The following is a 27538-nucleotide window of genomic DNA, read 5'->3' on the forward strand; positions in this document are numbered from 1 at the left end:
TGTACCAAGAGAGATTTGCTCATCCCTCTGGCAGTCCATGGTACTTTCAATAGTCTCCACAAGCACTCTAGTTCACAAGTATCAATTCTCGCTCTTCCTTATTCAATATCCAACTTTCACATTAGGAAATTAAAAATAACATGGCTTGGGTCAGGTGTCCCTTCCTCCTCAAAGTAGCATCCTTGCTTTTCAATATCTTAAAGAGGTCTGAGGTGGCAGGTTTACCAAATGCAATGTGTCCTTTGATCTCTTGACTGCTGCCTCCATGAGCATTGATTGTGAATCCAAGCAAGATGAAATCCTTGAAAAAGTCAACCTTTTCTCCATTTATCATCAGGCTGCCTACCTACTGGTCCAGTTGTGAGGCGTTGAGTCTTCTTTACACTGAGTTGTGATCCACACCAAAGGCTGCCATCCTTGATCTTCATCAGCGAGTGCTTCCAATCCTCACTTTCAGTAAGCAAGTTTATTTCATCTGCTTATCACAGGTTGTTAAAAGGTTATACATGCATGACTCTATTTTCTAACACGTTTGAACAGCCTTGTGGGTGAAGGGATATATCAGATGGTGTAAAATTTGAAATATATATATTTATACCATATATATTATTAAGGGTTCACATGGGTTGTAGGGTGAGAGAGGGAAGGAATAAAGAGGAATTGATACCAAGGGGCTCAAACAGAAAGAAAATCTTTTGGAAATGATGATGGCAGCATCTGTACAAGTTTGCTTGCTGTAATTGATTTATGGATTGTATAATATCTGTAAAGGCCCCAATCAAAAGATCAATACAATTTTTTAGAAATGGAGGGAAAGATTCCCAGTTGCCAGGGCTTGTGTGTGGAGCAGGTGTTCAAGTTTCTAGGGGCCACAGGAGGGATCTTTGTGGTGACAGAAATATTCATGATCTCTGGTGGCTCTGACATGTTCTAAGGTCAGCATTTCAAACCCACCAGCCTCTCCAGAGAAGAAAGTTGAGGCTATCAACTCCCATAAATACTTACAAGATGGGGAACTCAGTGTAGGCTCACCAAGAGTCAGAATGGAGTGGATGACAATGGGATGGTGCACGGCATCTGAATCTGAACAGGTGGGAAATTTGAACAATTTAACATCCACGAAAATAAGTGCTAGGACAACTGGGGACACGTGATTCCAATCTGTGGGTCGTGTAAAAATATCTTAGTTGTGAGGTTATATTTTAAATTTTGCAAATTGTTACCATTGGGAAATTGGAAAATGTATATTATCTTTTACAACTGCCCGTGACTACAATTATCTTAAAAACAAAAGAGCAAAACAAAAAAGCAGGCGCCAGCCCCTTCTCGCGTTTCGTGGACCCCAGGGAGGACAAAAAATCCCTCAGTGGGTGCCAGCTGTCAGTCTACACGGGACCTGGGAGGATGGGCACGGGCGGGGCCGGTGGGGCGGGGCTCTCCGCGGAAATGACGTCGCGCGGGGGGCGGGCGCACACCTGGGGAGCTGGGTACCTGGGCAGCCCAGTCGGCGCCGGGCGGCAGCTAGAGGCGCGCGATGGAGGGCGAGTGCGGGAGCCCGTGGGCCCTGGGGCTGCTGCGCACCTTCGAAGCGGGCGAGTTCGCGGGCTGGGAGAAGGTCGGCTCGGGAGGCTTCGGCCAGGTGTATAAGGTGCGCCACGTCCACTGGAAAACGTGGCTGGCCATCAAGTGTTCGCCGAGCCTGCACGTCGACGACAGGTCAGTGGCTCGGGCGGGGCGCCGCGGCGAACGGGCGGGCGTCTCCACGGTCCGCTGCGGCCCAGCAGGGGCGCGGGGCTGGATTGCATGGTTCCTGGGCGCCCCCCTGGCTCCCCTGCCGAGCCACCTCCCTGGAGAGAAACGCGACCGCGTCCGCTTTTCGGGCCCCGGCCTAGGGCCGGCGGGAGGGGCTCGGCGCGCGCCGGGTCGGCTCGCGCACGGCGGGGCTCCGGGCGTCCGGCGATTCGGGGGACGACGTCGTGGGCCGCGTCGGCCCCACGCCTGGTCCAGTGCCCGAAGTCCTTTGTGCGGCTTGCCTGTCCCGCTTCCAGCGCGGCTCTGGAAACCCGATGCGCTCAGGGCGCCGGGGACGCCGGCCCCGCCGCGCCGCTCAGTCCGGGACCAGCCTGCCGAGCGCTGCGGTCTGCGCCGGCCTCGGAACAATTGCAGTGTGGGCTTTGGGCTTTGTCAGTGTACTTAACCTTGCGAGTTCACGTAGTAATTTACGGCGGAGCACAAATTGCTGTAAGACCGTAATTATTCCGGTCGGAAGCGCAGGCTTGGCGCGGGCGCGGCCCCCTGGGCGCCGGGGCGCGCGGGTTGGCGCTGCGGGGCCGGGGCCCGGACTGGGGCGGCGGGGCGCTTTCCCTGGGCGCACTCTCGCTTCCAGCCCAGTTGCTTTCCGAGGCGAGCGGCTAGGGCTGGGCGGCCCGCAGGCTGGCACCTGCGTCGTAGCGTGCCACGGCCTCTTTGCCCCAATTTCTCTGTCTCAAAGCCCGGATGGAAGTTGGTCTCTCCCCACCACCCTCAAAAAAGTGCCCAAGGTAGTGGGGACGGTTGCAAAGGACGCAGATCACTGTCCATTTTAATGTTTTCCCAGATTCCACCCTTCACGACTGAGATCTAATCATTTTATAATTACAAAGGCGCTTTAAAAAGTTTGTGGAAAAATAGAACAATAATAATTTTAAAAGACTGGCATTTTCCCATGTTTTTTTTTAAAGTCCACTAAATAAGTTTCAAATTAGCACACTGGCATCTTTTTTTTTTAATTAAAAAATTTTAAAAGAACTTTGTATGCTACGCGGGAGTTATTTCCTATTTGTATTCTATTGGTGCCTGTTTTGCTTCCAGCCCCAAATCCAGCGTTTCTTGGGGACTGGCTGCCAGTGGTGGTGACAAGGGGCCCAGGAATACCACTAGCTGAGATGAGGTGCTGAGACTGTGCAAACCTGCTGACTTAACTTCCTGCTCACCTTGCGCTGGTGCTGGGAACTTCTCCGTGGCCGCAAGGGGCGCTGCGGTTATTTTGATGAAGTTCAAACCTACTTAGAGTCTGTCAGGAAGGGGTTTTTTTGTACTCTTGGGAATGGTTGTCTGATGGAATCTTCTCATCCAGTGAACTTTGTTGGTCACCCGGAAGGGTTACTGCAGCTTCCTCTGGTGTTGGAAAAGCAGCGGAAACATGAACGTCCCAGACCCTGGCTGACTTATCTCCCAGGTCCTCTGTTATCACAGTGACCAGCCCCCTTTGTTTCTTGGGTGGCCTACTTGGAATAGGACTTCCCAGCTCGAGGCGGGCCACTTAGGGTATGACACGGGCTGATTGGCACAGTGTTTTGTCCTTTGCCTGAAATCCTGCCCTGCCCCACCAGGCAGGTGGCGGCTTGCTCTGGGCGACTGTGGCTAGGTCAGCATCGCCCAACAGGAAGCCTCTCTCAGCGCCTGCAGGTTGTCATGAAGAGAGGCTGGATGGTTTTTCTTGGGTTTTACATTTGAGAAACCAACCTGCCCTTTTAGAGAAAGTGACCCTTTTAGCTTCATTTATTGACTGCTGGGCTTGAAATTCCAGTTAGAATTGTGTTGGTCCTAATGGTGGCAGTCCTGGGGCGGCAGAAAAAGTTCATTTCTGAAAGGCTTGTGGTTCAGACCCACCCAGAGACGCCTTGGGAGACCGGCCGGGTGTCAGTCTCCCTTGAAAACTCCGTGGAGCAGTTCTGCTCCGAGCATAACATGGGGTCGCCCTGAGTCAGAAGGGACCACTGCTGTGGTGCCGGAGGGGCAGTTGGAGTCAGTCTGGGAGAGCTGCGGGAGGGCCTGGAGACTGTCACATCTAGACCTCCACACAGCCCTGCCCATAGTGGGGCCGGGGAGCTCTAGTGCTGCTTTGATGAGCTGCCTCTCAGCTGCACCCCACGATTCGCAAGGTGTGTTTTCTGAAGTGAGGAATACAAAGAGAGCCCTAACTCACTGCCGTTGAGTCAGTGTCGACTCAGAGACCCTATGGGACAGGGCGCGACGGTGTCTGCGAGTCTCGGAGACTATAACTCTTTATGGGAGTAGAAAGTCCCGTCTTTGTCCCACGGAGCTGCCGGGTGGTTCAAGTTACCTCCCTGTAGGCCGCAGCCGAAAGCATAAGCACATGGACAGCAGAGCCCCTGGGCGTGAGGAATAAAGGGGGGGGACCCGACCATCAGAGCTATGTTTAGTCATTGCGAGCTGAGCCCGGATTTACAAGCCCTAGTGGTGTATGGGTAGCGTGCGAACGAAGCCCAGTCAACAGCTTGAAACCACCAACTGCCCAAGGCCCCTACCTGGCCACGTCATTTTAAAAATTATTTTTATTAATCATTTTCTTGGGAGCTTTTCCAGATATCATAACATTCCATAGTTCAGTCCTATCAAGCAGTACTGTACAATTGCTACCACAATCAGTTTCTTTCTTCTTGAACTCCTTGATATCAGCTCCCCTTTATCCCTATCCTCCAGGAATCCTTATTATTTTCCTATAATAGTTTTACATATATATATATATACATATATATCTGTCATATATACATATATATATTTGCCATATTTTACACAATCCAATACTGCCTAAGACTTGTCTCCCCAGATGGAGGGCTTGAACCCCTCACCCCTGCAGGAATCTTACACAGTTGCTGGGCCAGCTAGTGTGTGTCCCTTTTCTAGGGCTGCTTGTCCCTTAAGCCAACTTGGGGTCTCCAGCTAGCCCCTGCTGCCCTCACTCATTGCCATGGGGTCAATTCTGCCTCCTACTGGCCATGTGGATTTTGGAGACTAACTCTTTATGGAGCACAAAGTCTCATCTTTCTCTGGTGGTTTTGAACTGCTTACCTTGCCGTTAGCAGCCCAGTGTATAACCACGATGCCACCAGGGCTGCTGCTCCTGCTGCTCTAGCTCCAGTCTTATGTCCCACCTGTGTAGCCCGTCTTCATCCTGGGAGTGGGCATTTTATGCAAGCAAGACTGGGGCTGCCAAAGCATCTCTCCTGGGGACCAGCAGGGACACACACATCTGTCCTTCTTCCCCTCCAAGGTGCCTCATGGGGCTTGGCTGCAGCAGGCTTTGTCTCTGCTGACTTTGGGGCGCTCCGTCTATAGCCTCCTTGGCTGACCCTCCTCAGGAGTCATGCAGACTGGGGTGCAGTCTAGGCATTGACTCCTGTTACCTGGCTGGAGAGAAAAGTGAGCCCAAAGGCCCAATTTCTCCCACAGCTCCCCTCCCCACCTGTCCTGCTGTGAGCTAGGCAGGCAGCCTGGGGAGGAATAACAAAGCAGCCGATTTAGCTAGTCAGGGCGAGCCCAAGCAAACCCCACATTTGTAACTGCAGCACCTCAGTCAGTCGGACAAGCCCACTGCTTGTCAGTTTAAAAATAGCAGTGTGGGAACCCTGGGAACGTAATTGGATTGGCGCGGAGTGGAAAGCCCTAGCTGAGAGGCATCAGCTAACAAATGATTAAAACATGTTCCCTGTTGCCTTTTTCCAAAGGTGGTTCCCAGCTTTCCCTTTCTGGAGAGCTCTTTGTTACCGGAGCGCCTCACCCCCCTCCACCCTTTCCCTCTGCTGCGCCCCCCTCCCAAGACATAGGCCTGGACCAGACTGGTCTCTTGCCCCCTTTCCAAGGTAGCCGATTCTAGAAAGGGAAACCATCACTGTCACCACCACCTCTTCTGCACCCCGCTCCACTCTCTCCCACCCCCAACATCTCCCGGCTTTGGAGTTTTCCCAGAGAGCCCCACGGAGGCCTGGTGGAGTCCAGTCTTTGGAAAGCAGTAAAGTCCAGACCTGTAGAAATGGCCAGGGTGACGCTATTTCTCCCGCTGGGAACCCCCCCCCAACCCCCCCCCCCCCGGCGGTTTAGGACAGCCTTCAGTGAGGAGCAGTGGAACTAATGGGGGTGCGATTAGGAACCAACCAAACCAGTTGTCATCGAGTTGATTCGGGCACATGAGAGAGAGAGAAAGACTTGGAGGCCCAGGCCTGGGGCTTCTTTTTGCCCCAAGTTTTGTGCTCTGGCAGCAAGAGAGGCCCCTGGGGGAGCTGGGGAACCACTCTTGCGCTGTAGTCATCTTGGGAGCTCTCCTAGAGCCCCTGCCATGGAAGGAGCAGGCTGTTTTCCAGTGGCTTGCAGAAGAGACCCATGACATCACTCACCTTCCTGGATCATGCCTCATCGTGTACAGGCCTGTAGCACGTCATACTTGTTAATATCGTACTTTCATTAAAAGGCTGAGGTCAGTGGGCGCCGATGGCCCAGAACTGCGCATTTCAGTGGGAACAGTCAAAAATGTGGTTTGGCTATGACAGGACCTTGACCAGACTTAGCGCCAAGGCGCTTGTTTGGGGCATTCTCTGCCCCACCCCCACCCCACCTCCAGCACTGAGGCTCTAGCTCTTAAAGTCACCTTAAGCAGCCCGGGTGTTCTAATGCTCAACCACTCCCCTGCTAACCAGAAGGTCGGGGGCCTGCAGCAGACCCGGTGAACTACTGCCCAGGGAGCGAAAGCTTAGCGAAGCCGTTGGCCGTATCAGGTCTGTACAAGCCACCGTAATAAATCTACAGTCTTATTTTGTATGGTCACCAGCTCCAGTCAGAGACACTGAATTGAGGGGGGTCAAAGGCTTTTCTAAAAGTATGATTGTCCGTGACCAAAAATTGGTGTCTTTTTTCCCTGGCACACCATCCCTTATAAATTTTCCAGGAATGTCTCAAGTGGCCGCCCGCCAGCCCGCCAGCCCCTTTCAGGCTCCTGGAGTTGGAGGTAAGGGGTTGCCTCTAGAACTTTGAAGCCCGAAGAGGCAAGGGTGGGGTTAGGCCAGTGACTACATTTGGGCTCAAACTCAAAACCAAACTCACTGCCATGGCGTCGACTCTGGCTCACAGCACCCACGAGAACAGGGCAGAGCTGCCCCCGTGGGTTTCCGAGACTAAGTCATGGGAGTAGAAAGCCCGTCCTTCTCCCGAGGACCTCCTGGTGGTTTCAAACTGCTTTCCGTAGCAGCCCAAGATGTAGCCGCTTCACCAGTGGGGCTTGCAGATCTGGGCTCAGCAGGCCCTAAATCCAGAGTTGAGAGTGTAACTTCTTCCTGCAAACGGTAACAAAATTGACTACTCACGGAGCTGGAGCCTGAGAAGGAAGGCCCCAGTCCACTGTTGAAACACCGGCTGGCGCACAGTGTTGCTCTAGCATGCCGGACGGGCCCTCATGCGTCAGGGTCAGCTCCATGGAGCGGCGGGTTTTTGATGTGTTTTTCTTGTTTGATTTGGTGACGATCTAAAATGACAGAGCGATGGGGTTCTATGATGCTGCTCACTCTTCTGGACAAAAGTCAACATTGGCAGGGAGGGCACACCGGGGAATCCATGCCAGGCATGTGTGTTGTCCCTGGAACTCTCCGCCATGGGCCGGGGACCCCTCCACCAGCACCGGAGGAGAGTCGCCCCCACCCTCCCCCTCCCTCCCTCCTGCCCGGACTGTCTGTTTGGTTCTGGCGGAGCCTTCAAGAAGGAGACCAGTGTGAGTTGCCCTTGGACACACTGCCTTTTCTCCAGGGGAGGTGATTTGCTACACATGTCCTGCTCTGTGAGGTGCCTGGAAGGGGACATCCCGCCCTGCTCCCTGGGACTACGCTGCCTGCTTGCCCTGGCTTCTTCGGCTCTGGGGCCTTTTGCTTTCTGTAAGGTAAATCGGGTCTCTGCTAGGGCGAGGAGGGAGGAGGACTTGCTGAACTAAGGGAAGGCACGAGACGTGCCACCTCTAAGGAGCTGGGCCCTCAGCAGTCCTCTGGGGTTTCTCTTGTGAGCCCTTTGGGCAGATGGAGGAAACACTTGCATTGCAGAGTCGGTCAGAGATTTCACTTACGAAGATATTCCGTCTTGACTGACTTTGTTCTCGGAATGCCTATTTGTGATCACATAGGCTTGGCTTGAAGAGTGCACCCCAGACTAGACTGCCTTACGGGGTATAGAAAGGTGATTTGGGTCCGTGGTGGCATAGTGGTGACATGTTAGGTGGTGATCGACAAAGACTCTAGCCCAGCGGTTCTCAACCTGTGGGTTGCGACCCCTTTGGGGGGGTCAAACAACCCTTTCACAGGGGTCGCCCACTTCATAACAGTAGCAAAGTGACAGTGATGAAGTAGCAATGAAAATAATTTTGTGGTTGTGGGGTCACCACCGCATGAACTGTCGTGGCATGAGGAAGGTTGAGAACACGGAGCTAGCAGCTCCTCAGGAGAAAGAAAGACGAGATTGTCTACTCCCGCAGACAGTTGCTGTCTTAGAAACTCACCGGGGCAGTTCTGCCTTGTCTATAGGGTTGCTATGAGCTGGCATCGACTCAATGATCGTGATATTTTTTTCTTTTTTTTTTGTCGCTGGAAGCACCAGGCCTGCCAGCATCTGGAACTGAAGGACCCCGGGCATGCCTCACCCTGCTTTATGCCCAGAGTGGGTCTCCCAAAATCTAGCTGGAGGACATGCCAGCCCCACCGGGGGTGGGAGTGGGGTGCAGGGCCCTTTGGCGGACCACCCCACTGGCATGGGTGGAGGTGATAAATTGGCCACTTCACAAAAGAAGACAGAAGTACTAAGGCCCAAACACAAATCAGGAAGCTGACTCTAAGGGAGAGCAGGCACCCAGGTCCTCAGCGGGGAGTGCTTTCCCAGGAGGAGGGTGACGGAGAGGTGTTGCTGCTCTTTAAAGGATGCTTGGGACCGTGATCCAGTCAGTCCTCTGCCTTCCCTGCCCTCCGCTGCCTGTTAGACTGGCAGGACTGGCAGAGGGTTGGCAGCCCCACCTGCCTGGCTGGGAACTGGACCCCAGCTCTGTCTTAGGCCTGACTCTGGGCTGTGGCAGCGGGGGTGGGGGTGGGGAGCTGGCCCTCCTGCTCATGGCGTTTCCTGCTGAAGGAAGGGAAAGGCTGTTGGTCTCCCTTTGGCCGAGACCTGGTAGGGGCCCTTCGCGAAGACCCCTTCAGCCTGCTTCTCCTCTCCTGCAGAACCCTTGCTTCTCCTCCAATCCCTGCTTCCTCAGCATGCTGAGAGGGCAAGGCGGGCTGAGGCCAGCTTTGCATTAGTCATGGAGGTTCACCTCGGAAACTGGGATCAGTGGGATTCTATGCCTCTTGAGCATGTTCAGAAGACCCCTGATTCCCCCCTCCCACCAGTCCCGTAGTTGCCCTCCCCCGCCCCCACTGTCCCAATCCTCTATCCCACAGCCAGCAGACAGACGCTTCCTGGGCATCTCAGGCATCCTTGCCACCTCACTCTCATCCGGCCCTGTTGCCTCCCCCTCCGAGCGTGTCACGCATCAGCCCGCTTCCTCCTGCTCCACTTCTGCAGCCGAGCCTTAAGTCCACTTTGAACCCAGGAGGAGGGGACCCTGCCCAGGGCCCTTTCTCTTTCCAGTGGCCCAGCCCCCCACTCACTGTCCTCACCGAGCAGCCCATCTTTCAGGAGCAGCGCTAAAGTCCTGCAAGACCCGACCTTGTCCCCAGTTCGGAGTGTCTCTGTGAACTGCCCGCTCTGCTGGGCACTCAGGCAACCGACTCCTTCACTTTTGTCTCCACCTGCGTCTCCTCCTCCACCTGCATCTCCTCCACCTGGACAGGTCCTTGTTTTGGAGCCTTCACCCCCCACCCCCCTGCGCCCTTCACCCCCCACCCCCCTGCGCCCTTTCCCCACTCAGTCAGGTTCCTCTTGTATTCTTTATTCAAAAGAGCCATGGGGGTGTCGAGTGGGCTAGGAATTGCTTAGCAGTTCGACCCCACCACCCGCCCCTCTGGAGAAAGGTGAGGCTGTCTGGCCTTCTGAATATTTGAAGTGTCTCAGAAACCCCAGGGGCATCCTCCTCCTTCTCCTCAGAGCCGGGGTTGGCTCTGGCAGTGAGGTCGCTGGTTTTTCTTGTGTTTTTATTCTCTCGGCTGCGGCCTCACTCTGTACACTCCCCTCAGAGTCCTGAGAGTTTCCAACTACACTTCTTGGGGTGCATCCCATCTTCTGGAGAGCCCGGTGGTCTAACAGATGCTAACTGAGCTCAGTTGCTCACTAGTAGGTGGGGGATTGGAATCCTCCCCGTAGCTCTGTTGGGGAGACACCTGGCGATCTGGGCCTGGGAAGCTGGCAGCCCCCAGAGACTGTGGGGGAGTGCTGCCCTGTGAGGTGGGGAGTGCTGCCCTGTGAGGTGGGCTGCAGGGCACTGGATACTAGTTTCATCTTCGCTGGGAAGCAGGCAGGGGGACATCTCATCAGCCCAGATTCCCCGCAGGTGTTAGGTACTCAGTAAATACTTTCCATACATGCATTTAAATTAGAAACAGTTAAAAACAAACAACCCTCAAAAGCATAAAAGTAGACGAAGCGCTGGGATTACTTAAATTAGCGGTTCCGGCCTTGGTGGATGGTTGATTTCAAGTTCAGCTGCAGACGCGCCAACTCAGCCTCCGCTGAGGCTTCTCAAACTCTGTGTGTTGACATCCTGCTCTGGGTCAGTCTTTGTTGGGGGCCTGCCCTGTCATCTTTCTGTAGGATGGTTAACATGACCCTGAACTCCCCAACGGTGCCAGTAGCCCCCCTGAGCTGTGAAACCATACATACATACAGTCACCCAACTTGAGACCCACAGCCCCCTGGCCCTCCTGGTGGGTCAGTTCACAGCCATAAGAGTTGGACTAGGGTGGGCAGGGCGGTCGAGGGTCTTCCCCGAGTGCCTGGTACCGGTGTGGTAAGCCGTGGCAGAAGTGCCACACCGGAAGAGCCTCTGTGAGGCAGCTTCAGGTAAACAGTCTCACGCAGGAGAAAAAGCAGTCCCGGGGTGATGCCTATGGCCAGGACGGAAAGGCTGAAGGTTCAAGGCCAACCAGAGGTGCCTTGGAAGAAAGGACTGGTGATCTGCTTCTAAAAAACCAGCCATTGAAAACCCTGTGGAGCCCGGCTCCACTCTGGTGCACCAGGCGCACCATGAACCCGGATTGACTGGGCCGCAAGCAACAGTTGCTCTCATGGTTCAGAGTCCCCCACCCCCGGCCTACCACCTTCCTCCCAGGGGACAGTTTTAAACTTCAAGGGCAGCCTGGCAGCATTCTGTAGTCTAAGGTGAGGGTGGCGGTGGTTTAAACCAATAACAAACGGTCCAGATTCCCCAGCAGGCTCTGGAACTGGGACTCAAGCTGTATCTTGGGTGATGGGCAAGCCTTGTGCTCCCTGGCCTCTCCGCATGGCCCTGCACATGCTCCTCACTGCCTGCTGCTGCATGCTGTGCTCTGTAGGCTGTGTCCGTCAGAGGAGCTCATCAGCCTGGTGGTGACTCAGCCCAGCCCCAGCCCTGAGCACCAGAGCCCAGTTCTCAGAGCGGGGGCGATGGGCTCTGCCTTTTTACCCTACAGAGTTGTGCAAAGCTGATTCAGACTATTGCCCTGGGGTTTTGGTCTGTGTTTACTCAGGTTGAATCGGAGATGGAGAACTTAGGCCAGGGCTTGGAAAACAAATGCTTTCGGGGGAGGGCCAGAAGATAAGTCTTTCACCCAAACACAGCCTCCCCTCTCCAGTGCCGTGGTGTGTCAAACAGACACAGACAGGCGGCACACAGATGAGTGGGCGTGGCTGTGTTCCAGTAAAACTCTACTGATGAAGACAGGTGGCAGGCTGGCCTTGGCCTCCGACGTCGGCTGCGGACTCTGGTTACTCCGTGCGTCTGAGTGTTAGGTTGAAGGCAGGGATGATCCGGCAGGCCGCGGGCTCGGCTTTAAGCAAAGGCAGAGCGTCGGGCTCAGGGATGGACAATTGGGTAGCATGTTTAGGTGGACATTGCCCAAGCGAGAGGAGGGATCATTGGCATTGACCTGCAGGAGATAGCCTTGGCCTCAAGCTTGCCATCAGGGTTTGGATCATTAGAACAATTAGGGTTTCTCTCCTCCTTGGCAGTGACCTCAGGTTGCACGGGTGTGTTTGAACAGCCTTAGGACCATGGACTTGGGGAAGGCTGGGTCCCAGGACGTGGCCCTGTACCTGTCGTGTCCCTGCCCGGGGGTGCCCTCGTTGTCTTTTCAGCTGGTTGGATCTGCTTGTTGCCTGGCTGGGGTGCTGCGTGTGTGTGTGTGTGTGTGTGTGTGTGTGTGTGTGTGTATAGAGGGTGATTGTCACACACACTCCATGTCTTTGAACTTTCCCAGGGAGCGCCTGGAACTCTTGGAGGAAGCCAAGAAGATGGAAATGGCCAAGTTTCTGTATGTGTTGCCTGTGTACGGCATATGCCGGGAGCCCGTGGGCCTGGTCATGGAATATATGGAGACAGGCTCGCTGGAGAAGCTGCTGGCCTCCCAGCCACTGCCCTGGGAGCTGCGTGTCCGCATCACGCACGAGACCGCGGTGGGCATGAACTTCCTGCACTGCATGTCCCCGCCGCTCCTCCACTTGGACCTCAAGCCGGCCAACATCCTGCTGGACGCCCACTACCACGTCAAGGTAGGGGCTGGGGTAGGGGGACGCTGGGTCCTGGGCGTGGTCAGAGCCCAGGACAGGGATGCTGAGAAATGGAACCATCGTTTCTATTTAAAAGCCAGTTGACTTGAAATCTGCTCCGACTCCCGCCAACCTCGCAGAGTCAGGTTAGAACTGTGTTCCGTTAGGCTGTCAGCAACTAACTTGTTTTTAAAGTAGATCGTCCAAAGTGCCTCTGGGTGGATTTGAGTGGTCAGCCTTTCGGTTAGTGGCCGAGTCTCAGCTGGTCACCCGCCCAGGCATGCTGAGGGTTCTAAGCCCGTGCTTTCTCTGCATAAGATGCTCCGGAATCCCTGCTCTTGAAGAATTTGGCGCAGACACAAAAATGTGCAGTTAGAAAATGGATCCCATTGATAACAGGAATCATGGCTTCAAATCCTGGCACATGCCTAGATTTGGGGCTTCTTGTAGAAAGAGATAGGGGCTCTGGGGTGAATGTCAGGGAGCCCTAGTGACTTAGTGGTTACATGTTGGATTGCTGACCCACTCGAAGATCAGCAGTTCGATACCACCAGCTGCTGCAGAGAAAGGTGGGTGGGGCTTTCTACTCCTGGGAAGACCTGTCATCTGGGAACCCACAGGAGCATTCCTACCCTGCCCTATGGGGTCACCAGGAGTCAGGATCAACTTGAGGGCAGTGAGTTTAGTTTTTGCTTTTTTCTATATCAGTGACTGTGGAGTCACCTCCAACACAACCCAAGTAAGCTGAGCCCCATGGGGTTTCCAATGGCTGGTTTTATGGGAATTGGTCACCAGGCCTTTATTCTGAGGCACCGTTGGGTAGGCTTCAACTTCTGACCCTGCAGTTAGCAGCTGAGTGCTCAACCAGCTGTTTCCAACACCCAGGGACATGGAAGTTTATGACTCAGGGTGAGGAATCAGACTGGTGAGACTTTGGTCTCTGTTATCTAGAGGCATACGTATGAGAGCGAATGTAAACTCCTGCTAGGCACCAGGAACCAGCCACCCAGAGTTTGCCCATGGTCGACCTTGTCTTTCCCGTGTTGAAGCTGTATTTCCATAAGTAACTTTCTCCTTTGGAAGGAACTTGGTGTGTGGGAGCAGGTGCCTCGGCGGGCGGCTTTCTGCCACGCGGTGCCATCCACACTTCTCGGGACACTCGCGGTGTCAATTCCTGGCCATGCTGCCCTGGTTGCGTCAACCTTTGTCCTCCACAGTGGGAAGGACAGGAGGTGATGACTAGTCCCAGGTTACTTAGGGACAGAGACGTGTGCTGGGCGGAGGGCCACTGACCTAGGTCCAAGATCCAACCCTGCCCTTCCTTCTGCTGGGCTGGCTTATGCTTCCTCACCTGTGAAATGAAGGTGGGGCCAGGGGAGAGACGGCATTCTCCCCCACTGCACGGAGAGGCTGAGAGCACCGGGCAGACCCCTCTCCCGTTGGATAGAAGTTGCCCCTACTGAGTTGTTTGACCAGGACAGATATTAACTAGAAGATAGTGGTTTCCCTGCTAGCTGCCATTGAGCCCGCCCCTGCCTCTAGGTGACCCCAGACACAAAGAGCACAAGACCCTGCCTGGCCCTGCCTCACCATCCCTGCGGTGAGTGGTAGGTGGGCCATTCTGATTCATAGGGCGCTCACTGGCTGGTTTGTAGACGTTAGATTGCCAGGCCTTTCCTCCTCGTCCACCTCTGCCTAGATGTCGTGCTGAAACCTCTTCAGTATCGTAGCAACACACCAGCCTCCACTGACAGGCGCTGGTGTCTGTACATGAGGTGCAATGGCTGGAAAGCAAACCTTTTACGTGGTAGGCAAGAGGCGCCGCTGCCGCCTGGCCTCCCACACTGCCTTTGCCTCCTTTGACGGGAGCACAGAGGTGGTGGTACACTCAGTTATCAGGGCCTCGCCCTCACAGCACCAGGTCCTCCTGGTGCCCTACACTCAACCTTGGTGACCCTACAGGACAGGGGGGGGTGGAAGCTGCCCCTGTGGGTTTCCGAGCCTGACACTCTGCTTTATCCTTGTTCACTGTGGAAGTGAGTGCCGTTCCCCTCGGAGAAACCGGAGGCCTGGAAGCCTCTGATTTTAGCATGGATGCCTTCTCTCATAAACATCCTCACTGCCATGGAAACAGCCCAGACGGGCACAGAGGGGAGTGCGCTGTCGGCTTTTCGGGGACCGTTGTCCCGAAAGCACTGGCAGGGAAGTGAGGAACTGCTGTGGATCACGCTGCCCCTTCTTGCTCAGGGGCTGGTCCCAGGATGCCTAAAGGGCAGGTGCTTTGTGTCACTCCCTCCTGGATCAGGCACATTGGTCACCATCAAGGTAGCCCCCACAACAGACACAGGTATTTCCATAACACGTTTCTTTTATCCTTAGAAATAGCTAGCCGGGTGTGTGCAGGGCAGCAGGGTGCGGGTGTGAGGCTCTGCGTGTCAGCTCCCTTGTTCTCCAAGAGACCTGGCTTGAAAAGCGGGCCGTGTGTGCGCCGTCGATCGGCATCCAGGAGGTGGGGTCTGAAGCAGTTACACTTGAAATAAGACCAGGGGGTGTCATTCCACCCCCGGCCATGTGCCCCTCATCTCTGGCCCTTCTGGATGGGGAATACTCTGCCGGTGGCCCGTGAATGTCCCGAGCTAGGATGCTAACTGAAAGTTTGGTGGTTCAAGTCCGCCCCGAGGCTCCTCAGCAGAAAAACCTGATGATCTGCCGCAGAGAAAATCAGGCCCCGGCCGCCCTGGGGTGTCGGTTCTACTCTGACACACGCAGTGGTCCCATGAGTGGGCATCAACTTGCTGGCTGCTGGTACCGATACTAACGGGAGAGAAGGGACCTTTGCCTCGGCCACCACTGCTTTGCCAAGTTGGAAGTGTTTGTGCGGCTGGCAGCGTTAAGCATGTGCACACATTTAACGTTAAAAATAAAAAGAGCTGATATGAATGAGACCACAGGCTGCCCTGAAATACACTGGCTTGTCCAGAACGGGCTGTGTGCAGAGGGATGGCCGAGGGGCGTGCCTCACCTGGATTAAAAGCCCCTCTCGGTGAGGAGGCATAGCCCTCATGGCCCCCCGACTCACAAGTCCAGGGGCCCGCCTGCTCTCTGACTGCCTGTGAGCGTGTGTGTGGCTGGGAACTTTCTGAGAGGAATGACAGACATGTCGATTCTCAGCTGCTGGCCGCTTTGCGGAGTTGCAGAGCCCCGGTGGGGTGGTGTAGCGGTTACGCACGGGGCTGCTAGCCGAGACGTCTGCGGTTCGACACCACCAGCCCTTCCTGGGGAGAAAGATGGCTTTCTACGCCTGTCAAGAGTTATAATCTCAGAAACAAATACACAGGGTCGCCGGGAGTCAGCGTTGACTCGATGGCAGTGAGTTTGGGGGTAGTGTTCTTCTGGCAAGTTCACAACTTCTGTCCAAGTGAGGGGAGGAGTCTTCCGAGGGCCACTGAGCTTGGGTACCAGCGGACAATGGAAAGCGAGGGACAGGCTCGGCAGCTTCCTCCTGTCTGTGTCTCCTCCCCGCAGATGTGGTCAGGGCTCCCTGAAAGCCCCAAGTCAGCGGTTGTAAATCCCGAGGTTCAGCTGGTGGTGACAGCAGCGGGCCCATCGCTCACCCGGCCCTGGGGGGGCCCTCACCCTCTGACTCAGCCATGTTCCTATCACTCAGTGGGCGTGTTTGAGGAAGAGCCGGGGAGTTAATTAAAAGGCTAAAAAAAATCCCTAAGCCTTGAAGGAGAACATAAAGGGGCCATTTTCCACGAGGATCCTGGTTCCCATTAATGTTAATGAGTTGTGGCTTAATCCCACACACAACGCTTAGGACTTCAAAGGAGTCTGGTTTACACAGGCTGGCAGGGGTGGGGGGGCTGGGAGGGAGTACTGCTGGCAGGCTTAAGGCAGCATGAAGGTCCCCCTAGATCCCCCCTCTTGAACAGGAAGGGCTGTGAGTGACGAAGTCCCTGTTGGTCAGGTCCCTTCCAAACGCTCCACCTGAACACTCAGCATGCAAGGGGGCCATGGGCGTGTCAGCCGGTGCTAGTATTCCGTCTGGGTAGAGGACAGGAGGCCCAGTGCGGCTGGCTGCGTGGTTTGGGTTTTGTTTGCTTTAAAGGGCTCTGAAGGTGTGCTTCTCTTTAAAAAAAAAAAACCTGCAGCCACATGCCTGGCCTCCCCACGCCCAATTGCATAACCAGGTCGCCTGGTACGCAGGCCCGGCTCTCTACGTGTCCACTCTGGGGGACCCCGTCTGCAGCCTGACACCTCCATGCACCCAGGCGATTGCCCCTGGGGAGCTGGACTGCTGACCTAAGGGCTGGTGCTTCAAACACCCCAGGCTGGTGGTCTCCTTGTGTAAACATAGGCATTGCCCGTGCACATGCTCTGTGATTCCATATGTGATGTGTAGAATAGACCGACCCAGACAGATGCAAAGTAGGTTTGTGGTGTCCAGCAGGTGGTGTAGGGTATGAGGAGGGGCTGCTTGTGGAGCAGGGTTTCTTGTGTGGGAGCTGAAGTAGTCTGTGATTGAACCAACCCTACAGCCCACTATCATTAAGTTGATTTTTGACTCTGACCCTACACGGGGTTTCCAGGACTGTGAACCTTTATAGGAACAGATAGCCTCATCTTGGCCCAGGGGTGCAGTTGGTGAGTTTGAATCACCGACCTGGCCTTTAGCAGCTCAGCACCTAACCCACAATGCCACTAGGGCCCCGCCTCCATGTACAATAGCTCAGTACGTGAACCCTGGCGTGGAGTCGGGTCTGACTCACACAGACTCTGTGGGGCAGGGCAGGACTGCCCCTGTGGGCTCTGAGCCTGTAACTCTTTATGGGAGTAGACAGCCCCGTCTTGCTCCCGAGGAGCGGCTGGTGGCTTCAAACTGCAGTTAGCAGCCCAACTCCTAACTTCCACGGAGCTCCTCCTTGGAAGAAAGAAGACATTGAGGGGCCTGTGGAGCTCTGCGCTCAGTAACACATGGGGGCCAGGTGTGGGAATCAATCTGAAGGTCAAGGTTTTGTTTGGTTGTGTTTATCCTGCTGGACGTCAGCTAGAGCAGCACCATAGCTTCCCTGAGTCTGGTTGTTAACTCTCCTAGGCGTCTTTCTCCCGGTGAAGTCTTCCTTCAAGGAGGGTCTTTGCCCCCATCCACTGTAGGTTGCTCTGGTGGTGTCTGACATCACTCCTGGGGACGCAGGGACAGTCCTAGACCAGGGCCTGTCAGGACCCTGGGAGGCTCCCCCAGAGCTGCTTTCTCTCTGGTGGAGCCGTAGTTCTGGATTGTGTATGCATCCAGGGGCCAAGATGGCCCCGCAGATCAGAAACACTGGTAACGTGTCAGCAGTGCCTGATGGGGCAAATGCTAGCTCTCAGCTGCTACCTGGAAAGTTGGAGGTTCAGGCCCATGCAGAGGTACCTTGGAAAGAAGGTCTAGTGTCCTGCTTCCAAAAAACAAAAAAGAGAAAGAAAAAAGGAAAATCACCCATTGCAAACCCCGTGGAGCCCAGTTCTGCTCCGTACCATACAGCGTCGCCTTGAGTGGGGGGTCAACCCAGGGACACCTGGCTAGCCACGTGTGGGCCCCGGTGCCCTGCCCCAGACAGTGGCAGACCAAGTGTGATGGGCTCTCTCTCGGTCTGTGTGCAGATTTCTGACTTCGGGCTTGCCAAGTGCAACGGGCTGTCCCACTCTCACGACATCAGCATGGACGGGCTCTTTGGCACCATCGCCTACCTTCCTCCAGAGCGCATCCGCGAGAAGAACCGACTCTTTGACACCAAGCATGACGTGTACAGGTAGGGCAGACACAACCTCCCGCCCCTGTCACGGGAGAGCCGGGGCCTGTCCCCGTGTTGAGTGACAGTGCTGGGAATGCCTCCTGGGCCTGTCAAGGATGCTCTGTCCAGAGAGAGGCATGCAAACTTGGCATATTCTTACCCAGAGGGTCTCCTCGTGGAGGGTAGAGGGGTCATGCCTACTGGGACCGCTTATGTAACCAGACCTCCCAGCTCCCACCGTGTAAAAGCTTGGATGGAATGTGGATTTTGTTGCTTGTCTGTTGGGAGGATCTATTGCTTTTAAGTACCTGAGTGTTCGTGTGTCTCCGTGGGTGGGGTCGTGCCCCCGCCTCACCGGGCAGCTCACCTTTCTGCCTCCCTTAGCCTGGGCTAAGAATGTAGACACCCTGGAAGCCGTCCAAGATTCAAAGTCAGTCGGACCGACTTCTTTTCTTTTTTGAATCGTAAAGGCCTAAATCATCACCCCTTGGGGAAGAGGAGGAGGAGCAGGCAGGCTTGTACTCAGCCCTGGTGTGGGGCTCGCGCTTACCCATTGGCCCTAGGCCCCAAGCCTCTTGCTGTGAGAGCCATCCATCCGCAGGTGGCCGCCTGGCTTGGCTTTGGCAGTCAGCACTGTTCAGGTGCTGGGCTGTGCCTGTGAGCTGTGCGCTGTGGGGCTGAGCCCTGGCTTGTAGGCTTGGGGGCAAATAAAGAGAGTCTCTGATTTTATTGACTTTAGGACTGAGACTCTCACAGTGGTTTGACTTCTTGCCTTTCTGGTTATCTAGTATTTTTTTTTTTAAGTTGTGTGGCTTTTTCTTTTGTTCTACCTAGTGTAGCTGTTAAATATAAATACTTCCTATCATCCCAAATTGGGACTTGGGGAGCATCCTGGTGTGTGTGTGTGTGTGTGTGTGTCCCAAAGCTGCAGCCAGGAGCTTCCCAAATTGGGACTTGGGGGCATCCTGGTGTGTGTGTGTGTGTGTGTGTGTGTGTGTGTGTGTGTGTGTGTGTGTCCCAAAGCTGCAGCCAGGAGCTTCCCAAATTGGGACTTGGGGGCATCCTGGTGTGTGTGTGTGTGTGTGTGTGTGTGTGTGTGTCCCAAAGCTGCAGCCAGGAGCTTCCCAAATTGGAACTTGGGGGGCATCCTGGTGTGTGTGTGTGTGTGTGTGAGCTGACTCATCGGGGAACATTTATTTCAGAGCAGAGGAGAGCAGAGAAGGCTGTGAGCTGCTAGTCTGTCTTGCATCCATGCATTCAGCACATGCTTGAGCCCCTTCTGGGCCCCGTGCTTGCAGGAATGTGCTGGGGCTCGGAGCAGGCGGCGGTGACGGGCTCTGTAAGAGCCTGGGGTCCCGTCCCCTCTGGCTGCGGGGCGACATATTGTGGTTATTAGCGAGTAGCCGTGCTAGCGACATGGCGTGTTCTGTTTTGTTGTTTTCCTTTTTAAAAACTCCCGAGGAATACCATGGTGTCATCTAGCTTTAGAGATGCTTTTAGAGTGCCTTTCCCCTCCCTCCTCACTGCTGTGTGTGCACGCTCTGCCCTTGACGTGGGGGCTCTGGGTCACAGGGCACTCACCGGCCTGGTTTCTCTTCCAGCTTTGCCATCGTCCTCTGGGGGGTGCTTACACAGAAGAAACCGTTTGCAGGTGAGTGGATTCTCTTTGGAAACAGTAGGACTTTCTGTGTACTCTCTCTGCTCTCAGACGGCACCGCTGGCCCGGCCTGCCCTGGGCCTCGAGGCCAGCTGGGCTACCCTGGGGTCCAGCTGCCCTGTCCTGCTGGGCGGCTAAGACCACCACCCTAACAACACAGCTCCTAGCATGCTCTCGCAGTATCACACGCTCACAGGGAGGGTTCTGGTGATGGTGGCAGTTGTGCACAGTGGGTCCCCACCACCCAGCCCCAGAGCTCGACACCTCCCTTCCTCCCCCCCCCCCTCCCGGGCCACCAGAAACTTCCTTTTCATTCCCAGGAAGCCGTTTGCCTCCGCATCCTAATACCTCCGCAGTGTATCTGCGAGGTCCTGACAGCCTTTAAGTTCCCAACGTGCCTCTCCAGCTCCTCAGCCGGCCTTCCCCAGTTTCTCACATGCCTCCCCTGACCACCAGCTCCCAACATGCCCGTGGGAAGAGAGCGCTCGCAGAGGCAGGCAGATGCTATCAGAAGGGGTGGAAAATTGGCCCAAACTTTCCAGCCGCTGCCAGATCCCACAGTGATATTCTGTTCTGCTTTCCCGTTAATTCTTGTGCAATGACAGTCACAGTGTTTAGGTGTGACCAAAAAAAAAAAAAACCCCTAAAAATACAGCTCAGTGGATACATGGCCCACAGGTCTGGGAGCTGCAGACTAGGGAGCTGTTGGCTGCTGCCCTGGTGACGGCCTTACGCTGAGGCAGGAAGGGACGCTGTCTGGTCTTGTCCCTCTGTACGTTGGGGTGGTCAGAGACAGGGAGGCTGTGTGAAATCAGTGCTGGGCCAGCGGAGTGGTTCAGGAGTCCTCAAGACTTAGGCGGTCTTGGGACTGCCTTCATCGCAGGAGGAAGAACTGCATGTTCCAGCAGCCTTCTTCTAACGGGGTGGCATCTGCATCGCCTTGCGACCTGCCAGGCTTTCTTCCCGAATGACTCCTTTCCCTCATGAGGCCTGTGTGTGATCTACTTTTTCGTTTAGCCTTGGCAAGCCTACCATTGTCTGATAGATGTGTTATAAATAGTTGAGCGCCAGCCTTTTATTGCTTGGTAGATACGGGAGCTTAAAGGTGTAGGAGCCAGATGGCCAGTGGCAGGGCTCTTCCACGTGTTCATTTCATGGTGGTTCCGTGAGAGGGCCTGCCTGGTTCTGGAAGGCTGGGCGATGATGGGAGCCAGGGCGGAGGTGCTCAGGCACGGGATTTCATGGGAAAGGGAAGCAAACAGCAGTGTGGGCCCGGCACTTCTGGGCCAGTTTTCCACACGCCTCTCCAGAGGGTCCCTCCCCTGGGAAGTGTTGGACCGCTCAGCCCGAGCTTGATAGACAGTGAGACTGGCCCTGGGAGCAGCCCCTTCAGCCCATCCCCACGGAAGTAAAACCCCACCCTGGGCCCCAGCAGGGGTCCCGTGTTGCCCTGCCCACTCCTTGGGAGAGCCCCCTCCGGCTGGCTCTCTGGGAGCTGTAGGGGTGCGGGGAGGAGCAGCTGCTGTTGGAGGCAGGGCTGGAGTTTGGCAAGATCGTGTTCCCCGTCCTGGGTGCTGCGGATGCTGCGGTGCCCGCGTTGCCGCCTTTGGGCAGGCTCGGGCCACTTGGGAACATGCCCTGTCGGATGCCTTCCTCCTTTGAAGCTGCTGCTTTTCCTTTGCGTTAGAGGCCCGGAAAGATCGTCCTCATGACAGAGCACCCTGCTTCCATTTGGCAAACCGTAACCCCCGAAAATGTCCCAGAAAGTGGGTGCCCCGTAGGAAGCAGGTCAGAGGAGGAAGCACCGTTTCCCAGGCAACGGGTTCGTGGACGTGGACGGGCAGGTGGTGGCACTGCGCCTGCCCCTGAGTGCTTTCCCACGGTCTGTCCCCACTTCCTCCTGGAGATGACCCCCTCCCCCTTCCCCCAGCTCCCTGAGCTGTCGTGACTTGTACCCCTCTCCCTGGCAGACGAGAAGAACATTCTGCACATCATGGTGAAGGTGGTGAAGGGCCACCGCCCCGAGCTGCCCTCTGTCTGCAGGCACCGGCCTCGCGCCTGCAGCAACCTGATCCGCCTCATGCAGCGATGCTGGCAGGATGACCCGAGAGCACGGCCCACCTTCCAAGGTGAGCTTGTCCCACATGCTGGCTCCTCTGCTAGGCTGCCCAGGTGGGGGTGGGGTGGGGCCTGGAGGGTCACAATCTTGGATGCAGGGTCTGGATGCCTTTACACTCCTGACTTAGGTAAGCGCCTCGCATTGCTCCCTCATGGAGCACCACACGAGCTATTTAAGGTGCATGCTGTTCACCTCCTTGGTGGCCGGCATTGAGGCAGAAAGGGCTTCAGCCTAGGCCTCAGGGTCAGAGGAGAGCAGCAAGCTCACGAACCCAAGCCCAACAGGTGAGTCGCCCATCTGCCTGGGATCCTCACGCCTCAGGGCTGGGGTTGCTGACCAGAGGCACCGGCATGTTTCCATCCCCACCCTACAGTGCGATGCGTCTTCAGCCAGGTGGCTGGGGGGCTCCCGGTGCACTTTGCTGCGGGTCTTGTTTCCAACATGTGCAGTTTGGTTAGGAGAGTCGCCTGGTGAGATTGAATTAGTTCCAAGTCTAGAGAGGGACGGCAACATAGATGGGGTGCGGGCCCTGCCCGTGGCCCCCGAGGAGCACGTAAACCGGGCACACTGAAGGGACGCTCCTGTAGGATCTTGGAGAACAGTGACCCCTGCTTTCATCCTGATTCACCCACGAGCCCCCGGGGCTACCGGGGCCCCTGGGCTTTCCTGGTGAGCCGGGCTCTGCGTGGGAGATCTAAGAAGCTCCCCGCTCCCCACAGGTTCATGCTAAAGCCCAGACGGGCCTGCTGGCACGCTGTGGCTGCAGTTAGAATTTGGAAGTAGCATGCCTGTGGAAGTGACGTGCCCTGTTGTCTTCTCCCTAGAGATTACCTCTGAAACCGAGGCCCTGTGTAAAATGCCTGACGACGAGGTGAGAGAAACGGCTCCAGACCTCCACGTCAAAAGTTCCCCTGAGCCCAAGAATGAGGTAAATTGGATCATCTTTGTGTGTGTGTGTGTGTTGGAGGGGGGGGGCATCATTTGTGGCAGTTTTTGTTGGCTTTGCGGCTGGGCCTTTTGCCCACAAGCAGTCCTGATGCTGTGCAGGGTGCCCCCGTGAACCTACGTGCTCCCCCTGACATCTGAGACTGTGTTATGAGTCCATCCCTGGTCTGTGCCCGGCACCAAGCGCGCTCCCCCCGGCTAGCCACCAGGCTCTGGACACCTTTCTCCATCCCACCCAAACTGTGGGGCGCACTCGAGACTGAATAGCCACCCACTGGACACTGACTGAGCAGAGTACCTTGAGTAGCTGCTGGGCCCACTTGGCCGGTGGAGGGAGGACTGGCTGTAATCTGGGTTTTGGTGGTCTTGGGTGTCTCTGCACCCCTGGCTTGAGTCTCTGGACTCTCTTTAAAATATATTTATCTATCTCACTGCCATGGAATCATCAGTGCTGATTCATAGCAACCCCCCGTTAGTTTCCCAGACTTTAACTGTTCAAGGGAGTAGAAAGCCCAGTCTTTCTCCCATGAGCTGCTGGTGGTTTCAAACGGCCGACCATGTGGATTGCAGCCCAGTGTGTAACCACCACACCACCAGGCTTCATATATACGTGCGTGTGTGCATCTACACACATACCCACACACATAATCTTTTAACCTCTTATGAATGGTGGTTCCATTATTGAGCACCACAGAAGTCATGTCAGGTGCAATAAGAACTTCCCAGCACTTGGACCCTAAGTGCATTTTAGGATAACAAGCCTTGTAAAGTAAAGCCTAATAAACTGCCTTTAAATAGCTTCTTATCTAGTCCCAGGCAGTTCATTCCAGGCTGGCATTGTGAGGTTGGGAGATAAGTCACCTGTGTGGCACACCCACTGTCTGAACATAAAGGTGTGTGTGTGTGTGTGTGTGTGTGTGTGCATGCGTGTGTGTAAGTGCAAGGATCAGGGAACAAATCTAGCCCAGGGAGGAGACCATGAAAATCAGACCTGCCCCTGAGAAGAAAAAGAAGGGAATCCAACAAGTGGGTCTGACTCAGGCTGGAAGGCAAAGGGAGCACAAATCAGGCTCTCGTGTTCCCAAAGAGGGAGGAGAGGGATTTGGAAGCAAATGAGTGGGCATGAATCAGGGCGGTCACAGGCTGCTTCCAGTCATCAGGAATCTTCTTATCTCTCAACCTGTCAGTCTGTCCTGGATTGGACAGTCCTGTGGTCCTTGGCAGCTAGGTCGACGTCCATACCCTCGCCGGTGTCCACACTCAGTTCCTAGGCTCGATTTGCAGGGCTCGGGGGCTGCTGAGTCGGCATCGACTCGATGGCAGTGAGTAAGGGGACAGTGGTGGTGCGGTAGTGGAGCGCTTGCCTTCCATGTAGGAGATCCAGGTTCTGTCCCGACAACGCCGTCGCCTGTGCCATTGCCTCCTCTGCTGGTGGGGGTGTGCATGTTGCCGAGATGCTGAGCATGCACCAACACTGGGCTTTAGCATCCAGCCGCTCTCGCCTTGCGCTCTGGCGGTTTGCTTCATTTCTGCCTTTGGTCTGCGCACCGCGGCATGTAATGCCACTTAGCCCCTGGCATCTGGAGCAGGACAACACGGACTTCCCGTTTCTGTCCAGTCACCGGTGCCCTTCAGCTTCCTCCTGCTGGGCAGACCCAGCCCGGGGCTCTGGCAGCGCTGCGGCTCGGGCTCTGCTGCGGTTACAGATACTGCGTTCTCCCCCTCGCTCGCCGGCCACGGATGCTCTTCTCTTTCCCGTGCCGGGTGTCAACATTTCCTTTTGTTCTCGTACCAGAAAGAGCACAAGTGGGTGCCTTCAACCAACACCAATATGTTGTCTTGCACTTCAGGAGGCTCAGGGTCCAAATTCAGGCCATGTGCTCGGGGTGGCCGTGGGTGCTGGGTGGGGAGGGTCTCTCTGCTCCCTCTGGCGTCCTTCTGTCTTTCCATCTTCCATTCCTCAGTTCCTTGGTGAGCTTCATGGGACTTTGTATCTGTCTTCCCCCATCTGTGCCTCCTTGCTTATCTCAGAAATGATTAGCTCCAAGCACACCCTATTGTATGGTTCACCTGGCCAAAGAGAGCCCTCTGCCCAGACGGAGTCCATCCACTGGCATTGCTGGTGGCTGCCGTGGAGTGGGCTCAGCCCCCCCTTGATCCCGTGTATGCAGGGTAGAGCTGTCAGGCTGTCTCCCCTGCTGCCTCTAGGTGGGGTGGGAGGGGGTGGGGGGGAGCCACCAGCCTTTTGACTCATAGTTTGAATGAGGAGCCCCAGTGGCAGAGCGGTTACCAGCTAGGTTGCTAACCACAAAGTCAGTCGTTCGAAACCACCCACTTCTCCATGGGAGAAAGACAAGGTTTTCTACTCCCGTAGAGTTACAGTCTCAGACACTCACAAGCGCCAGTTCTGCCTCACCCTGCAGGGTCACTATGAGTCTGCATCGGCTTGATGGCAGTGGACTTGGCACTTAATGGGTGGAGGTCCAGTCGGGGGGAACACAATTCAGTGCCTGCCTATCGTTCCCTTTGCTGAGCAAGAGATGGTGTGGTCTCCATGCATTCCCCTCTCCACTCCCTCCCTGGCAGGCGATGCCCATGTCTACGCCTCTCAAGCGCGCCTCGGCCCCAGCCTTTGATAACGACTACAGCCTCTCGGAGTTGCTGTCGCAGTTAGACTCTGGGATCTCTCAGACCAGCGAGGGCCCCGAGGAGCTCAGCCGCAGCTCCTCGGAGTCCAAGCTGCCCTCGACGAGCAGCGGCAAAAGGCTCTCAGGGGTCTCCTCGGTGGATTCCGCCTTCTCGTCCAGAGGGTCACTGTCCTTGTCTTTCGAGCGCGAGCCTTCGACAGGTGGTGAGTGGAGAACACGGCTGTGCCGGGTGACCCATGGGCTGGGAGGGCCAGGGACCGCTGCGTAGGATCCGGTGTCTTAGTTCTGACCCTTCACACATTGATTTTTGGTGGCTCCGAGAGTAAAAAGCACAGCCCATGTCTGGCTGTACCACCGGTCCCACCTGTGCCCAGTCAGGTACAGGGTCTGCCATCAGGTGTGCAGATGGGGGTGAGCCGGTGTGCCCCGGGGTCCCCTGACTCTGCTGAGCCCGCCTCTCTCCTCCTTGCAGATCTTGGCACGATGGACATTCAGAAGAAGAAGCTGGTGGATGCCATCATGTGCGGGGACACCAGCCGTCTGATGAAGATCCTGCAGCCCCAGGACGTGGACCTGGTCCTGGAGGGCAATGCCAGCCTCCTGCATCTGGCCGTGGAGGCCGGCCAGGAGGAGTGCGTCAAGTGGTTGCTGCTCAACAACGCCAACCCCACGCTGACCAACCGGAAGGGCTCCACGCCCCTGCACCTGGCCGTGGAGCGGAAACTGCGTGGGGTCGTGGAGCTGCTGCTGGCCCGCAAGATCAGCGTCAACGCCAAGGACGAGGACCAGTGGACGGCCCTGCACTTCGCCGCCCAGAATGGCGACGAGAGCAGCACGAGGCTGCTGCTGGAGAAGAACGCGGCCGCCGACGAGGCGGACTGCGAGGGCCGCACACCTGTGCACGTGGCCTGCCAGCACGGCCAGGAGAGCATCGTGCGCATCCTGCTGCGTCACGGGGTGGATGCCGGCCTGCAGGGCAAGGACGCCTGGGTCCCACTGCACTATGCTGCCTGGCAGGGCCACCTGCCCATCGTGAAGCTGCTGGCTAAGCAGCCAGGTGTGAGCGTGAATGCCCAGACAGTGGATGGGAGGACGCCCCTGCACCTGGCTGCCCAGCGGGGGCACTACCGCGTGGCCCGCATCCTCATCAGCCTGCACTGCGATGTCGGCATCTGCAACCAGCTCGCGCAGACGCCCCTGCACGTGGCCGCCGAGACGGGCCACACCAGCACCTCACGGTTGCTGCTGCACCACGGTGCTGACAAGGAGGCACTGACTGCTGAGGGCTGCACGGCCCTGCACCTGGCCGCCCGCGGTGGACACCTCGCCACCACCAAGTTGCTGGTGGAGGAGAAGGTGGATGTGTTGGCCCGTGGGCCATTGAGGCAGACAGCCCTTCACCTGGCCGCCGCCTCTGGACACTGGGAGGTGGTGGAGGAGCTGGTCAGTGCCGACAACATCAACCTGTCTGACGAACGGGGCCTCAGTGCGCTGCACCTGGCCGCCCAGGGCAAGCACGCCAAGACGGTGGAGGTGCTCCTCAACCACGGTGCCTACATCAACCTTCAGAGCCTCAAGTTCCAGGGCGGCCAGCAGCCGGGCGGGGACCTCGGCCAGAGCCCTGAGTCCACACTCCCCCGGAGGAATAAGACCTAGCCTGTGCCCATGGAGTCTGGGCGAAGGTCGGGGGCTCCTGCCCCATCATTGTGTTCTGCTGCGGGGACAGACCGGTGCATGCTGGGTGGCTGCACTTGCCTTGTCGGGGTCCAGCTGAACCACTGGACAAAGGGTGAGACAGCATTGGGGTGTGCAGGCAACAGGGAGGGGCCCCCCAGGATGTCCATGCTGTGCCCGCCTCTGCCTAGGCCTGCTCCTCTCTGGTGCAGTGGGCTGCCCTGCTCTTGGCTGG

At 56.2% G+C, this 27538-nt stretch overlaps 1 protein-coding gene across 1 annotated transcript; it reads left to right on the forward strand.

Annotated features, from left to right (window-relative positions):
• Window positions 1-1534: 1534 nt before the first annotated feature.
• Window positions 1535-27285, forward strand: RIPK4 (receptor interacting serine/threonine kinase 4). The gene is made up of 8 exons (XM_075543356.1): window positions 1535-1716; window positions 12195-12486; window positions 18130-18278; window positions 19862-19911; window positions 21888-22046; window positions 22861-22964; window positions 25568-25832; window positions 26102-27285. The coding sequence occupies exons 1-8, from the start codon at window positions 1535-1537 to the stop codon at window positions 27283-27285; spliced, it is 2385 nt and encodes a 794-aa protein (XP_075399471.1).
• Window positions 27286-27538: the final 253 nt, after the last annotated feature.

This window comes from Tenrec ecaudatus, chromosome 2 (assembly GCF_050624435.1).
Source record: "Tenrec ecaudatus isolate mTenEca1 chromosome 2, mTenEca1.hap1, whole genome shotgun sequence".
Taxonomy (NCBI): Eukaryota; Metazoa; Chordata; class Mammalia; order Afrosoricida; family Tenrecidae; genus Tenrec; species Tenrec ecaudatus.

Bases quoted from the DNA above. Each gene is read 5' to 3' on its own strand.
- RIPK4 (XM_075543356.1), top strand. From the start codon at position 1,535: ATGGAGGGCGAGTGCGGGAGCCCGTGGGCCCTGGGGCTGCTGCGCACC. The intron at 1,717-12,194 runs GTCAGTGGCTCG...GAACTTTCCCAG, and splicing joins AGCCTGCACGTCGACGACAG to GGAGCGCCTGGAACTCTTGG. The intron at 19,912-21,887 runs GTGAGTGGATTC...TCTCCCTGGCAG, and splicing joins ACAGAAGAAACCGTTTGCAG to ACGAGAAGAACATTCTGCAC.